General features: G+C 38.7%; 2 protein-coding genes across 3 annotated transcripts in view; one reads left to right on the top strand and one right to left on the bottom strand.

Annotated features, from left to right (window-relative positions):
* The first annotated feature begins 224 nt into the window (after positions 1 to 224).
* LOC146138628 (uncharacterized) lies at positions 225 to 3,297 on the top strand. The gene is made up of 11 exons (XM_083394623.1): positions 225 to 266; positions 588 to 768; positions 835 to 1,015; positions 1,150 to 1,317; positions 1,382 to 1,542; positions 1,630 to 1,840; positions 1,907 to 2,022; positions 2,090 to 2,300; positions 2,371 to 2,683; positions 2,754 to 3,067; positions 3,243 to 3,297. The coding sequence occupies exons 1-11, from the start codon at positions 225 to 227 to the stop codon at positions 3,295 to 3,297; spliced, it is 1,953 nt and encodes a 650-aa protein (XP_083250749.1).
* A 993-nt stretch (positions 3,298 to 4,290) lies between these two features.
* The window catches only part of LOC146138627 (uncharacterized), a 49,197-nt gene continuing 36,079 nt past the window's right edge, over positions 4,291 to 17,408 (bottom strand). For both annotated transcript variants that reach the window (XM_083393434.1, XM_083393435.1), the window contains 6 exons: positions 15,565 to 15,657; positions 14,371 to 14,573; positions 10,119 to 10,268; positions 9,051 to 9,205; positions 7,952 to 8,089; positions 4,291 to 7,478 (listed from right to left, as the gene is read on the bottom strand). In XM_083393434.1, coding sequence (XP_083249560.1) covers positions 7,043 to 7,478; positions 7,952 to 8,089; positions 9,051 to 9,205; positions 10,119 to 10,268; positions 14,371 to 14,573; positions 15,565 to 15,657 — 1,175 coding nt within the window. In that variant the 3' untranslated portion in view covers positions 4,291 to 7,042. The remainder of the gene's footprint in view (positions 7,479 to 7,951; positions 8,090 to 9,050; positions 9,206 to 10,118; positions 10,269 to 14,370; positions 14,574 to 15,564; positions 15,658 to 17,408) is intronic.

Here is a 17,408-nt window from a genome sequence, read left to right as displayed (position 1 = left end):
GCGATGAAAAATAGTCAAATGCGTTGAACAAACACCCTTCATTGATGCAGGGTGAATTGTTCCACTGCCGTAACGGAATAAGTGCCAGTAATGTTGTTTTATGCAATCCAATCGCAATAGGGTTTAATTTGACGATTTACAGAACAAACATAAAATTACGAAAATAATGTAGCTCAGCAGGACCACTCATCGCTCATCTAAGAACTATTTTGCAAAACAGATCTATGGAAACCGCCACTCTACTGCAGCTTCGACACCAACATGCAGTAAGAGGTTGTTATACTGTGCAAACAACCAATTTGAAATGGAAAACTACTTTGCTCTGATGAGCGCCAGGCAAAACAATACCACTTCGAGTGCACAATTTGTGTCTTTTGTCCGTGCAACTAAGTCCGGGAAAAGCCTATATAACCAGGGAGATTTAAACAAGAAATCAGTCCAGTTTCGATTATCCAAGAAGGAAAGTTGAAAAACGACAGCGATGAAGTTATTACTCGTTCTCTTGGCTTGCATTGCAGTAAGTAATAAACGTACTACATTTGAATAATAAATGTATCGTCAATAAATAACGTATTGTTTCTTTGCAGGCCACCAACGCATATCAATGCAACTACTCCTACTACTGCGGACGCAACTTCAATGTGTTCCCCTGCTCCTCCTTCTACAGGTTTAGCATCAGTTTCAACAGCGCCTGGTGTTCCACCAAATTCTACCAGCCCATCTTGAAGGTTTACCCCGATGATACTTGCGGAAAGACCGGATGGTCTGGTAAGTAAACGGTAAATGCAACAAATTTTTCTCAAAACAAGAGACTCAAACTTCTCTTGTGTGCAGAGAAATCCGTCGATGATGTCGTTGAAGAACTTAAGAACCTCCTCAAGGAGAGTCTTTTCAAGATCTCCAGTGAGATGATTGCCAAGCGTGTTGCCTGGTACAACGCTCTTTACGAGAAGACCAACGAATACATCGAAGCCTACAAGAAGTTCATCACCATCTACTACGACTACAAGATGTCGTAAGTTACAGAAAGACAATTTTTATATATCGCTTTTTTCATATAAAGTAATAACTTTCTACATTAATTTATCTCCCTTCTAGTTTAAGTTTTAAAAAATACACTGCTGACTTTTGCGTTATATTCGTTTTCAGCTGCGCCACTGCTGACAGGGATGCCCTTATCAAGGAGCGGGATGAGAAGATCGTTGAATACACCGCCAAGCTTATCAAAATGAGATACGACGCCTTGGTTGCTTACAACGCTTTGCTCAGCAAGAAGCTTCAGATGATCATCGACTTCCACGCCAAGATTGTCGAAAAGTAAGGATTAAATTTAACTAATGTAAATCAAAATAATGCTAAATGACAAATGATTCCTTCTCAGTGCCAAGAAGTGCCTTGAAACTCGTCTCACCAAGATCGCCGAATACAAGACCGCTTTGGAGAAGAGGATCGCTTCTTACGTTGCCAACTTCTGGAAGTTCAAGGTTGCTGTTGCCACCACCAAGACCAGCTACTACAGGAACCTTTTGCAGAAAATTTACTGTAAGTTTATTTGTAATTGTTTTCAGTTCATTTCGAATTACCTTGAATGATTTAAAATACAATGAATGCCTTACTTTTGATTACCAGGCACTAAGAGCACCACCGACTACTACATCAACTACGTCACCTCATACTACTACAACAGCGAACTCAACATTGCTCGTGGATGCATGGCCGAGTACACCACCAAACTTAACTCCTACAAGTCTAAGCTCATCGGATTCTACACTTGTTCTTACCGCTGTTACATGACCAACGGATGCCTCAACTTCTACAAGAAGAGCTACTACAACGGATGGTGCGATTCAATAAGTCATATAAGATTTGTAAAATAGTGTCATATCTAATGTTATTGTATTTTTAGTGCCTCCCTCGGATGCTGGTATTCCTTCAGCCGCAAATACTGCCGCGTTGGATTCAACTTGTGTGCTTTCCGTTACTGCTTCAGGGGAATGACTTTCAAGAACTTGAAGACTTGTGGTAAGTAGACATTACTTTTATCTAATTGTATATTATCAGATGATGCAATGACATTATTTTCTTTCAGATCTCAATGCCCTTCATAAGACCCCCGCTGTGATTGAATCCGAAATGCAGGCCAAGGTTGACGAATTCGTCAAATCTTACACCGCTACCTTCGTTGCCTGGAAGCTCAAGTGGATCGGATACCACAACGAATACCTTGAAAAATACGAGGCCATCATTAAGGAGAGACACGCCTTCATCTACAGAATGAAGTACTCCTACTTCGTGTGCCAGTAAGTTCACTAAACCAAAAACTACCTTTATTTATGTTTGAACAAATAGATAACCAGTTTTGTAATACAGGAACGGCAGCACCTATTTGACCTATGCCCAGCGTATGGAGCTTGCCAAACTTAGCGCTGACCTCAAGAAGAAGCTTGACGATGCCGTCGCTCTCTACAAGGAACAACTTTCCCAGAGGCTCATCGAATGCGTGGACACCTTCGACAAGAGCATCGCCGCTTACAAGACCAAGGCCGCTGAGCTCATCAAGTCCGTCATCGGAAAGTACAGCACATGCCTTAGCAAGAGGGCCGCCTCCATTGCTGCTTACAAGAAGAAGCTCGAAGATGACCGTGACGCCAAGAGGACCGCTTTCTACGACGCTATGTGGGATGTAAGTTGCAATTTGAATATAACGATATGAAAGTATTATATATTCAACATATTGCTTTATCGGATTGCAGGCCAAGGTCGCCCACTGGAACAAGTACAACGAAATGCTCGAGAAGTTCCACGGAGAGTACTACTACAACTTGTATTACGTCTCCCAATCCCGTTCCGCCTACGCCAACAAGCTTGTCTCTGGCTGCAACGTTGTTATGGCTGAGTTCGATGCTTACTACGCTAAGCTGATCCCCGCCCTTGTCCAGCACTTCTCTTGCTGCTCCAAGTGCAGAGTCTCTTACTGCTACCCCAGATACATGTTCGGAGGATACCTTCGCTGGAGTGTGTGCTACCCCACCAGCCAGTCCTACTGCTACTACTACACCCAGTACTGGTGAGTATTGCAACTCATATATAAATACATTAATTTCTGTTTCATATTTACAATTAGGATTCATATCATTGCAATTAGTTCAACTCGTTCTTTTTTAAAGAGTCTCTAGTTGTCTTGATTTAGTCACATTGCGATTTGTAGTTTCCATAAACATACACTATTCTCCATTTTACAGCCGTAGCTCGTACTACAAGCTCAGCACCTGCGGAAACTACTACGTCTACTATTGAACAGAAGTCTAGCTTCCCGGGGAAAGAAGCCAATATAAATTTCCATCTTGAAATGTGTCTCTACCTCGTTGTATTACTTTGTGTAATATAATGTTCCTTTCCCCTTCCAAATAAATAAATATATATAGCATGAAATTGAGTGATGTCTGTTTCTGTGTTGGGTAAATATGCTTTATTTGTTTTTTTGATTGCTTAGAAGACGCCGAATTATAACGAATTAATAAAAACTATTAAAAGCGAGTTGCACAGGTAAATTAGAAAATGCATTAAGTACTATATACTACATGCTCAATGCTCATCCAAAACTCACAACACGTTAAGTATTTGTCTAACTTCAACAACATGTTTCAAATCTTTAGGAGGCAAAGTTTAATGTAGTTTAATCCATTTAACACAGTGGATTACCTTCTACGGTCTGCACCTATCACTTTGGTTTAGCATTTTTTTAAACTTGCCGTCAATACTTGTCGCACACAGCACATTAACACTTACCTTTACAGCTCCAAATTGATTTTTCTGTGTAATTTTCTTACTACAAAGATGAGATTAAAGATTTCCATGTGAAACTCAACTAAAATTGCCCATAGTTGTGTCCTGCACTAAACCAAACGCAGCCATTTTAGAAGCGCGCAGGTAATGGGCGATTAGAGGCTTCAAGCATAAGTTGTTGTGGTAATAGGGCTAATATAATTGTTTTCCTGATTGTTACTGCAGCAGATTTTCAGTTCGAACTTTTCTTTTTGAATTTAAACGTGAAATTTCTAAACTAAACAAATCTAATAAATTTCAGTCATATTCTTATTGCGAAGCTTTAAGACACGATCGAAAGATCTTTTTTAAACTTTGTCACAAAGGATTTACAGCCGGAGGTATATTGTATTTTCGCGCAAAATTCACAATATCTTAAGCGAAGTCATCTATTACACTGATGGATGCGCCCTTGCGAGATATAACTATACGCAGTTTGAAAGAAAGCAACAAAACAGCGGCGGTGGGAAAAATAATTGCACTGCCTTCTGCCACAGGATTAGGCGTGCAACATAATCTCTTGCCGACCAAAAATGGAACAATCATATCATCACGTGATTTGCGAAAAAAAGGAAAAGTAGATAAATTCGGTAGGCAAAACTGCAGGTCAATTAAAGATATGTACACATCAAAAACGAGAAATAAAACAGTTTAAAAATGAGCAAGGGAAGTTCGCTAAATTGCACGCCTCCAAATTGCGCACACTAAAACATTGAGGGAATGGGTTGGATAGAATGTGCAGAGTCGTTAATCACTTTAGGAGACAAACTTAGATCGTCAAATGCTATCGAATCACGTATCGTTCATCAACCAGTCTATAACATTACCATCTACATTTTTAGGAGAGTAGTTGAATAAATAATATCGACAAAACTGAGAAACTAATAGAACGTCGACCTTATTGTCACACAAAAAAAAAATTTAAAACATTCAACAACTTTTTAAAAACGATTCGAAGGGTTTTAAAAAACCTTAAATTGAATCGTTTGAGGTTTTTTGAATCAAAAAACAAACAGTATAGGTGCCATGGTCAACACGACTAAATCATTATGGAATTGTTTTTTGACAGCATAAAATAAATTCAAAGACGTTTGAAAAACATATAGGGTTTCCAGAAGTCGTTTTAATACGTAAATCAATAAAGGCATTTAAAGACTTTTAAAGATTCAAAGACTTTGCGGCAACCCTAACTTATGCGGACGGGTTTGGGTGACCAATAAATCTTCACAATACTCTCCAATGCAAATATCAGGGTCCTCGAGTTTTAAGCCTTTAAAAAAACTTAAATTTAGCACTGTCGTTTGGGTTGACGCGATAAGCAGTGAAAATGTTTTGGGGATTGTTAGAAGCTGGATAGGTCAAACATAATAATGTTTTAAGGCTATTGCGATCGGATTGAACGGCTTACGCGACAACAAGTCAAAACGTACTTTAGACCAAACACGTGCACGTGGCAATGTTCGTATGGCTACATACACACATATTCGAGTGCGCGTTACATATACACCACAATACAATGCACGCGTTTCCATACATTTCTGGCATGCACACAAGTCTGTAAAGTAGTGAGAGATGTTCTTCTCCTTCCACGGCCGCCAGCTCAGCTCGTAGACGCGCTGTTGCAGAGATTATTAACTTGATTGCGACTTGCGCTCTCTGCTTGATCTTCGGGCTACGGTTTTCAGGTGCTCAGCCCACAAGCACCACGCGTACAGTGCTCAGCCGGGAGTTGAGCCCCGGATCTGAGGATTGCTGGACAGTGGCGGTAACCACTTCGCCAACGCGCCCACTTCGTATGGCTTAACTGCGCACACAAAAATAAGCACACAACAAGTTTTGAAAGCGGTCAACGCCTGTGCAGAAATCTAAATACGCTGCGAAAGTAACAGCAAATCTCTCGTTTGCGATAAAGGTGGACGCTGATTTACGATAGAAAAATAACGAACAGTTTCAATATTATTGGTCAAAATAAATTCTACGGTTATGTAAGTAAAAGTATAATCAACATAGCGAAAAAAACGCGAGTTTTGACATACAGTTACAAGTTGAGCACTAAAAACAGATCACGTCGCCAACCTATATACATAACCTTATATTGTCTATTTAACTCGCATGTTTTTTATTAAATCCATCGTGTCAAAAACTGAATATGTTTTTAAATTGATTTTACCTTGAGCAGCACACACTAGTTCGCTTAGAGCACTGGTTCTCAACCGCCGGTCCGCGTCAACTTTCCGGCCGGTCCGCCAAATATATTACAATTTTGTATCTCAATTGCAAAATTCAAGATGTGGAAGATCAAATTTAGAACTTCGCTAGCTCCGTAATTTGCAGCTTTGTGACGTAACATAGAGATAATGCTTTACTCTGGACTTTATCGTACGTCACAATACTGAAGTGTTGTGCCCAACTGTTTAAAAGTTGGCTATACAATATGTTAAACTTTAAGACCAGTTGTATGTGAAAAACTCCAATAGAACCACGTATAACACGTATGATATCAAAAAGACAGCAGCGAATTGCTCATTAAATTGAAGTTTCCGTTCTTTGCTTTTAAGTTGCATACTTGTGTCGTAAATAAGTTTTGGGTCGATTTGATTTATGAAGGTCCGCCGGTCCGCAAAATTTGTTTTGGAATTTTACCGGTCAGCAAGCTAAAAAGGTGGAGAACCACTGGCTTAGAGTGCTTTTACAACGATAACCTGGTCCGCACCTGACAAGAAGCGGTTTTGAACATTGGGCGAATCGTAAATCCGCACAGCGAAAAAAATACGACAAAGAGGCAGTGGACATATGTAAAACGTGCTATACGCAAAACACGGCACTTGGGCTTAACAAAAATAATTTGTGCCTAGGGTGATAAACATGAACTTCGTTTTTTGCTGGTTTAGCTCAGTAAAATATTTTAAACTTAAACAATATAATTTATACGGCCGTAGATTTTTGATAACCAACTTCTCTACAGTAAAACGAAGTGAACAAAATAAACAAAAAACGCACATGATCATTTTTAAACCCTTAATTAAAAATGTAAAATACTTTCCTAACTTGCCAAAAATGTATTTGGTCTACTGTGTACAACAAACAATATCACGAATCAAACACACCCTGATAAAAGCATAGAAAAAGTTTGCTCGGCCGGAAAATTCGTCTTAAACAGGATTAAGCCCCTTGGGCAAAAGGAACTGGGAAAACGAGGCGTCGCGTTGGCTTCATTCTAAACTGCATCGCTCTGGAAATTGTCAATCACTTGATCCTGTGAGTCAATTCGTACCGGGATGTTGCCGCTCCAATTGTGCGTTGTGCATCCGTTCAGAATGTGAAGGGTCGCGGGTTCGTCTCCCGCCCGCGACGATTCGTCGGTGGCCACAATTCCGTTGCCGACCACGTGTCGCCCATTAGTGCCGTTGCCGACGGGAAATCCATTCTCCAGCAGGCCGTTAGGTGGCGACGAGCAGTCATTGTCTCGTCGGCCAATGTCGGCCTCGTAGCTCTGTATATCAAGGCCCTCTGTGGACTGAATGGCCCTTTGCTCGGTCAAGTGAGCCGGGTCCACGTGTTGGGACAGCGGCTTGGCCAGTTTGTCCTTGAGCTGCTTGAAGGTCGGCCGCTGGAGGGCGTTCCAATTCCAGCATTGAGTCATGATGTCGTAGCTGTAAAAACGATGTTTTGTGTAACCGATTTTGAACTTATTATATTTATAAATAAACTGAAATGAAGTAAACCGACACTGAAAATAAATATTTAAAATGAATTGAATTACTCAAAAAATTTCTCAGGTTGTCTAAGATGCGGCAACCTGAAAGCTGGAAAAAAAGAAAGTAACAGCTTCTACTTTTGCGACGCTTTTTATGTTGTTGTTTTTTTTCAAAGTTATAAATCGTGTAATGTTTATCTTGCATCACTGTCTCATCACAATATATCAATAAAAAAGTTGCAACAGCAAAGGACAACTTAATCAGCACACACGTTAAACGTGACTCAATGAAGTCAGTTCAAAACTCAGATTGGTCGAAATAATTACTGATAAAAGTCATACTTTAGAAACAAGAATTTTATTCATTACGCATAGACATATGTTTTGTGTATAGCATTAAGCACTACATAGCCGATTAGGCCAACTTACAGGTATTCGTTGCAAGATGACGGCCTTTCCATTCTGTAGCCTTCCTGTAGCGCGCCAAAGATAGACCGGGGTTCCATTGAGGGGTAGGGAGCCGCACCTAGGGTAACCATCTCGTAGAGAAGGATTCCAAACGACCAACTGCAAAAATAACACAGGGTAAATTTTGGGTGATTAATTCTGATTTTTGTGCAGGGTTTCTTAAACCTTTTTTACCCCGCCCCCTAATGAATTTTTTGGCTTCGCATGGACCAGCATCGGCAACAAATTTTTAGAGGTGACGTCATAAATTTACGTCACAAAACAAATAGACTTCAGAAATTTGCTTTTTCCGATCCGAAAAATGTGAAAGCGAAATGAAGTCTCAATTATATTCTGTGTAAAAACGCTTTATTTTTAATAAAACTCTTTTCTTTAAAGATTTGATAACATTTTAAATAAAACACTTCTACTTCAACGAGGCTTTCATGGACCACCTAAAACTAGTTCACAGATCCCCAAGGGGCCATGGACACCAGTTTAAGAACCCCTGTTTAAGTCCATCAGTGAATATTTTGCCTAACTGCTATAGGCGATTTTGCCATACAGTTCGAACCGCCCGCTGTTATTTGAAAGATTAATGACCTGTTGATCATTCATCACAGTTAAGGGTCTATATTTTTCGTTTTATCTGTCGTATAGTGAAGGTGACTACAATCCTTTTCACTATAATTGTGGTATACGTAATAAACAGATTTTCACGCGTTGATAAAATCATTGGTTGCCAATCTCATATTTAGCTCATTGCAAAGTATGTGTCCCCTATCAGAAGCGATTTGACACTTCATTTCGTGTAGTACACTTTTACAGCGCCAAGAAGTGAAATTTTTAGCTTTGAAATGCAATTGAGTATGAAGCGACCTTTCAGTAATATAGACATAAAAATTCATCGCATTTAAATGCAAAAATTAGGCAACGCTCGATTCATCTACCCACGATACAAAATTTATGCAAGTAAATTACTGATAAGTAAGAGTTTAAAGCCCGGGAATTTATCTCATCGTTAGTAAAATAAGGCAAAATCCCAATCTATCTTCCATCCTACTGGGAAATCTTCACTTACACGTCGCTCCTCCAAGTAATAGGTACTTTCCCTCCCATCATGCGTTCCGGGCTCACCCACTTGAAAGGCACCCGTCGCTCGGTGGCGCCCTTGATCATGCCATAGCGGTAGACGTCATTGGCGAGTCCGAAGTCGGAGATCTTACACTGGAGGTTCTGCAGGTGAAATAAAAGCTTCAGGATTTAGTTTTTTTTTTTTGGGGGGGGGGGGGTAGTTATCATGCTGGTTGACGGCGGAGATCTAACAATGGAGGTTCTGCGATAATTAGAACTTGGTTTAATAAAACTGCACGTTTTATTTTAAGTTCGACTTGACAAATTATAGCGAAGGTTACAAACCCTGGTGTGTAGGACGATCTGTTTGACATTTGGAAATTAACTCACGACTTTTTGGTGAGTTAAGCTGCTTTGAAAAACTATGCAAAACACTCGTCCAGTAACACAACAGTTTACTTTATGTACAGGGAAAGCAAAGCACTGTATATTGGGAAATATCCGAGCCATAATATTCTTACAACGATGTATGAAACGTTGTTTTTTGGAGAGTAACCACAAATTACCGCAAAATGCCTCCTTACGCTACCTATTTATTTATGTTTTCAACATGCTTTATTTCTGTACTTGTCAACAATTCGAGGCGACCCTTAATTGTAATATCGTTATCTGCTTAAGATTATATCTTTACATTTTATGGAAAGTCTATTTTTAGTTACAATTTTGCGGTTTTACGCACAACAACACTTTAACCATATGGAATAACCTCAATTTCACTAAAAAATGTAATAGCCTCCGTTTCACTCAAAATCATTAAAGGTGTAACCTTGAAATGGACGAAACCACACACACTTATCTGGTTCTGTGGAAGTTAAGGGTTATTATATTAAGTGTTTTATTGGGAACTAATGTGTTCCAACATGTTTAGCAGCAATATTTTTAAATATTATTTTGCGGTTTTACGCACAACTACACACCTTAAAAGCAACATAGCCAGTTAACCACCATATGGAATATAACCTCCGTTTCACTGAAAACCTTAAAGAGATAACCCTTATAATTTTTGTAAACCTACCTCGCCGACCAGTATATTCCTGGCAGCGACGTCGCCGTGAATTATCTTCGAGCTGGAGAGAAACTGAAGTCCGCTGGCCACCTGGTGGCCAATGTTGTACAAACTGTTCTCGTTGAAGTCGTACGTCGGGTCAGACTGACGTTTGGCCGTCTGCACAAAAAAAGTGTAAAATTTTGTTTTTTATATAAAAATATATATATGACCTCAAAAGGTGATGGTTATACCTATTTTTGTTTTCACATGTAAAAAATATATATATTTACAAAAAAATATATATAACTATTCCTATAAAGCGTACCATAGCATTTTGGAGCATATTGGTTGGAGGTTGTAGTAAGACGTAACGAGAATATCAAAGCCCATACAAAAGTTAACAGACGTTTTTCGAATGACAGAATCCGCCTGAGTCCGAATATTGAAAGCAAACGATTCTGTTTGCACATCAATGATAAAGATCAATCCAAATTCAGAACTTAGTAAACCGAAAATCAGTTTGTTTGGATGTTGTAATATGATAAATATATATTTCCCTACTAAAAGCATCATCAGTAACTTAATTCATTGATTCAAGAGTTATTCAAAACGCTCAAAATGATGCCCATATCAGTATGGCTTTGATATGCTTGTGACGTCGTACCATAACAGTTTAATGGATATTTAATGTGTACAAATAAAGAAGGTATGGAAAATGACTAAATATCCACATTTAAGTGCTCATCGTGGCTGAAATAGTTTTTATCTGTTTATTTTTTTATATTTGTTAAAAAGAAAACTCGGATAACACGAAACTATAGATAAAAATAGTTAGTTGATAAAACTTGCTAATAATTTAACAAGCTCTTCCTTTAAATCCGGACATTTTTGTTTAGATGCCAAGCAATAGCTTTTACAATGAAATATCCGAAAGTTGAAATTCAACGCAAATGTTTAGTTCGGCCCATTTGAGAGCATAGAATGCGGTATATGCGGGCGAATGGACATCACCGCAGCTTTGTCAACGCGTTGAGAGCGGTATGAACCGGTCCGGCGGCAATCTAGTGGAAATTCCAGCCAAATAAAAACGTAAAATTCGCAGGAGTCTTGAAGCACTTGACTTAAGGACTTGCCGATCTAAGCCTACTCCATCTTACAACATTCAAAATCAACCGCAATTTCGCGATCGACCTATTAACCTTACTATTACATCACAGAGACTATACTTGGCGGTCCGGCTAACGTCTAAAACAATGGTTCTTAACTGGGTTCGAATGGTTCTTAACTGGACGTTGACTAGTTTTGAGTAAGGGGTCTATATAAGCCTTATCGAAATCGTGGTTTGTAATTAGAAAAGTGGAACAAAAAATATTTTAATACGAAAAAGCGTTTGGTGTCTACAACTATATGTAAACTAAGCTTTATCTCAGGTTCACTTTTTTTTTGACCCAATAAAGCAGTTTTTCCAAGTTCACTTGTTTCATGACGTCATCTCAAAAAATCCCAAGCTATATACGTTGGCCATATATGGCCCGCTGGTTAAACTCTTCGACATTGCTTTTATAAAGAAAGTTTACCGTTGTCCTAATGAAGTTTGAATAAGGAAATGTTTGTCGAGTGCACATACAAGCTAAAACTTGATTAAATTTAATCCTGAAGAAAACTGTCCTCGCATATTTCTCACCAGGTTATTGTTTGTGATTGTCATCTTCTTGTTTTATGTTTTTAATTGTTAATGTATAGCAAATGTAAATGGATTGGTTTTGCCCATAGATAAAAAAAACATATTAGTGGCAGCTTAACATGACGAATAGAGATTTTAGATCCTAGGTTGAGACCAGTGTGTCGTTTACCAAAAAAGAGATCAAGAGTTGCAAAACGCAAGCTCGATTAGCTAATTCGCCGAATACGCTAAAAGTCAGCAGGTTAGCCACATAAGACGCTACTGTGTCAGGCACAGGCTGCAAGTCGCGTGTATATATAAACGTATGCGAATGACGAGCGGTTCTTATGTAACGAAGTATAATCGTTACGTAACTACTTATGCGAAGTATTTGTTACGCAATACGCGCCGGGACGGGTGAAGCGGAATATTTAAACTTTAATCGCGAGGACGTAGAACTGAAGAAGGGCGTCTCTAATCCTTTGGCCTTAGTTCAACGCATTGTCGAATTGCCGACTATAGCATAACGAAAGCATTGCTGCAATGTGGCAATATTCCAAGGTCCAAAGTTCGATTTCTGGCGAACTGCGGGTCTTGCAGGCTAAGCACTTAAAAGTTTTGTCTAAATATCACGCACTGCAGCAAATCAAGTCAGTATTTTATTTTATTTTTTTTATAAGTTTTCCACATTTCACTGAAACAATCATACACACACGTCACACATGTGTACAACAGTGATCGCTTCCTTCAGAAACCGCCCAGTTTATCAACGACAACGCTCCACATTTATATGTATTTCATTTCACAAAAAAATATATGGCGGCCAAACATCGTTCAAACGAGAAAACGGGCACTTCAAATTTTGCTAAGAAAATCTAACTTTTAATTTATGCAAAGTTTGCTCCCTTATCAACCGATACGAAACTCAAACAGCAAATATATTTCTCGTTAATCAATACAAGGTTGGTATAAGTTGCATAGCACGGCCCGGTTGTTATTGCACAGCTCAAGGCGCGAGCGTTATTCTTGCTTAAGCCGACTTCCGCGAATCGCCTACCACAAGATAGTTGCCATATTTGGGCATAAAACAAAACTTCGTCGCTAACCAAATTTCAGTCCGACAGAGCGCTTGACTATTTTAGGTATGTCACACGTAGTTGCTCTGAGGAATATTTTTAGCTTAATTGTTGTTCCTATTACACTGAGGGGTGATTTGCTTGTTTAAAAATGTAATGTATTAAAAAAATGAAAAAAACGCCCATATTTATCTCACATGTCACCCATCCTCATTACAACCTATTGCAGGATGCTTGGATAATATTTTGCATGTAATATTTTTGAACATGTTTAATCTAAAGCAGTGTGTAGCTAAATCCCAAACTTTAGAAGACCGTTACAATGTAACTATAGTTAGAAATAAACAACAAACGAATCTCTGTTTTCAAGATATTTTGTCGTGTGAATTGACTTGGACTTGTTTGTTGTGTTGACGGCAAACGAATGCCTGTTTTGTTTTATGGATATTTTGCCGTATGACTCGACTGTGAAGTTTGTTTGTTGAAAATGATTATAAGTGGCTTTTCACCCCGGACATTAGCACTTTCGCTATGGGAAAACATTGGGCAAAAAAGAAAAAAGCTAAGAACGAATAAAGAGGGAGGTCCTTAATAACAAATCAAGTATATGTCTTCCTTCCAAAACCAATGGTAAAAAAATTTGTCAAATTATTTTTAACCAAGTCACCAACATACAATATAAAGAGCTTCAGATCTAGTAAGGTTAACATGTCAAGGCGATAAATTAGAAATTGCTGCATTTAATCTTTTAAAAGCCAATATTAATTTCAATGGGCTTGCACCTCCATGAGGAATACCTTTAAGTGCGCATGCGCATCCGGTTCCCATGGCGAAACGTCCTATAAGCGCGTATCGCTGTCAAACCGCGAAAGCGGCGTAAACCGTAAATTTGTTCATAAGAAGACTGTTTGAGAGTCGGATTTCAGTGCTATAAACAAGTCATTTAAAAAAAATAAAAAAATACTAAGTCCCAGCCCACGTCCAGTCTCAGTTAAGTCATTATTAGAGCAAGTAATTTTCAAGTCCAAATCACTGATATAAAAATAAAACAAATCGTCCGATTTTGCGCAGTATTTAACTCAAAACAACAATACTAAATAAAACATTTAGCAACATAATCCTTTTTCGTGCAATACTTAAGATAAGTAGCTCAGTTTTAGAATAAAATGCTAAATGAAAACACGGAATTTCAATACAGGTCATTTGAATCAATGACTTAAGTCTAAGTCAAGTCCTTTGTCACAAAGACTTAAGTCAGGTTAAGTATTTTTTACCTAAAAACCAATTAAGTCAAGTCAAGTCATTTAAAAACAGTGAAATAAGCATACTTAAGTCAAGTCAAGTCATTTAAAAACAACGACATAAGCGTACTTAAGTCAAGGCAAGTCCTTTAAAAACAGTGACTTAAGCGCACTTAAGTCTAGGCAAGTCATTCCAAAACAATGACTTAAGTGCACTTAATTAAAGTCATTCATTTCATTGACTTAAGTCATTACAACGTCATTGACTTAAGTTATTAGAACACTGCCGGATTTCTTACCTCTCTCGCGTCCCACAGGAAGTGAAGGAGATCGCCGTAGGTCATGAACTCGGTGACGAGGAACGGGGATTGCTGCTCTTCCGCGCTGTTCATCTGCGACGTACACACCCCCACCACGCCCAGCACGTTGTCATGACAACCGAGCGAGATGAGCAGCGACATCTCGGCGAGGAAGTCGTCCCGGTAACAGGAGGCGTAAGCTCCTGTGTGTGGAAGATCACTGGGGATTAATTTTGCTCGGTGGAATATTATCAGGGGAATAAGGGGTTCACTTTTGCAGATTATACACCCCCAGTGTTGCAAACATGTCATTTTGAAATGACTAAAGTCTAAGTCAAGTCTTTTCGAATAAATAACAGGTCATTTTTTAGTCCAAGTCATCGGTTGCCCAAGTCAAGTCATTATTAGAGCAAGTAAAATCTTTGTCATAAACTCATCCGATTACGAGCAATACCTTAAGTAAAGATATCATAAACGCAACGCGTAAGCTTCTGTGTGTAAAAGATCACAGGGGTTTACTTTTGCTTGGGAGAGGCTATTGTAGAGAATAAAGAGTTTACTCTTGCAGAGTACACCCACAGTTATGTAAATTTTGTAACAGTCTTTCGTAAAATTACTTGAGTCCGCGTCAAGTCTTTTCGAATAAATAAGTCAAGAAAAAAAAATAAATAAATAAAATAAAATAAAATCTAAAAATAAAACGTTAACTATTAAACTCGTCCGATTATGAGCAATTCCTCAAGTAAAAGAAATAATAAATGCAACGTATAGCAAGCAAATTGTTTTATGTGCAAAAATAAAATAAATAACCCAATTTTATAGCAAACTACTTTAGTCCAAAAGACTTCAGTCAAGTTAAGTAATTTTGGCCAAAAGACTTAAGTCAAGCCAAGTAATCTGCGAACAGTGACTTGAGTATATACAAGTAAGGTAACGACTTAAGTCATTACAACGCTGGTACACTGGGAGATTTCTTATAGTGTGAACCGAAATCAGTTAATAAAATTTAACGGATTAGCGGATAAGAATAAATAAGGCGTTTAAAATGGCCTATTACTATAGATAGACAACAGGGTAAATATTTACGTTCTGACAATTACATATAGGCGGCATTTGAAAACTGTTCCATGTATGTTACCAGTTATTTAGAAAATTTTTCACGGAAACCACTCAAGATGTTATAACAGGTCTTACCAGTAAGAGCCTTAACGGCCACGGTCTTCTCCGTTCCATCCTTCCTTAAGGTTGCCCGATGGACCACACCGAAGTTGCCTCGTCCGATCACGTCTGAACACAAACACGACGATTTAAAGTTTCGTCAAAACTGTCATCAAACGCTATAAGGACACTGAGCGTGTCATATAAACATCATAACTTAAGGGGAAATAACGGTGCCGGTAGGACCGGAGGTCGTGAGTTCGAACCTCACTGCAGGCTATAGTTGTTTTTCTGTCCTGCCCTGCTTGCATCATAGATCGACAGATTTGGCGAGTTTGCGATGGATTTTCTGTGTGCTATTAAGGAAACGTAGTAAGAATATCAACGCCCATATCGAAGTACGTATCATTGTGAATGTTCTGAATAACTCATTCATGTTCAACATTCGAAACGTTCAAAATGATACCTACTGCTCTATGGGCTTTGATCTTCTTCCTATACGTCTTACTACAGCCTCCAACCATTATTTTCTAATAAAACGTTTGTAAGGACACAAAAAACGTAGGAACAATATACCTTAAGGAAAGTGCGCTGAAGTTCGTGCAAACACTAATGCTTCCACACTAAAACACTAAAACCATGACACCGACGGACGAAACCAGATACAATAAATCGAACGCGTGATGGGCGTTTACAATCCGGGTAAGGTTGACTTTGCCAAATTGTGTGCTACCAAGTTTTGTGAAATATTCGAAACAAGGAAATGTGTTTAGGTAAACACATTTCTCAGTTTTGACTTTCGTGCGCACTTAGGTAAAATATTAAAAACATTATAAATCCCGTTTCCGATAGTTCGTTTTTATTCCGATATCCAATATGTCGGGCAAAAAGTGCCTTTAAATCAGAGATTAACGGTGTGTCGAGAGGAAAAAAAACTATTTAAAGGCTACGAAACAATACACGGAAAACACGTCCAACTTGGCAAAACGCAGATGGCAAAAAAATCGCATCTTTTGAGCCATTTGTGAATCTGTGCAACGCACGTTCGTTTGTGGAATAGATCGGTATAAAGATAAGACGCTCGTTCGCCGTAAAAGCGACGGGGCCGCGTAAATAAAGGCGTTTCTCATCCGCACAATAACCACTCGCTTTACAAACGGGCGGCGTCGGCGGTGGACCCAAGGCAGCACTATCTGCGGTATCGGAGCTAAACACAAACAGCTGAGGGTATGATCAACTACGCCGAAAGGCTCGGTATGCCTCAGCAGCTGACGTAAGTTTTGGCTTAACGCTAAGCCTAGCAAAGGCGATCGCATCTGGCTTTGTTTTGCCGTAATCCGGGGAATTCTGTTCGCTATTTTGCGATCTGTTGTGTTCGCAACACAAGCGTAGGAGGCGAGCGACCGGTCGTGCCAAGTTTGTATAAAAGTTAATTAATACAAGTGTTACAATGTCTTAATTTTTGCAAACGGCCGTTTTTGTCTAATACTATATAGATATAGGGTAATCAGGTTGCACTACATAAAGACAAATTGTATCGAAACCCCAACTCAATACAATTTATTTTATATAGGGCCACCTGACTACCCTGTAAGTGTAATGACTTAAGTCACTGTTTTCAAATTACTTGACTTGACTTAAGTCGTTTCGGTAAAATGACTTGACTTGACATAAGTCTTCCTGACAAATGACTTAATTTTGACTTAAGTCATTCAGTCAAAAAGTGTTTTCACTTCACATTTTTTTATAAAATTAATTTATTATTCTAAAATTTTGCGCGTAAAACAATAAGCTGTCTATATTTTGGGTTTTTGTTGCTCTTTAGTTTGGTTATTGCTGATATACGTACAAATTTGCCAATTTTAATAGTTCAACGTTTA

The sequence above is a fragment of the Ascidiella aspersa genome, chromosome 7 (assembly GCF_963924565.1).
Source record: "Ascidiella aspersa chromosome 7, kaAscAspe10.2, whole genome shotgun sequence".
Classification (NCBI taxonomy): Eukaryota; Metazoa; Chordata; class Ascidiacea; order Phlebobranchia; family Ascidiidae; genus Ascidiella; species Ascidiella aspersa.
The sequence above is the reverse complement of the archived record's forward strand: the minus strand, read 5'-3'. Positions and strand labels throughout refer to the sequence as shown.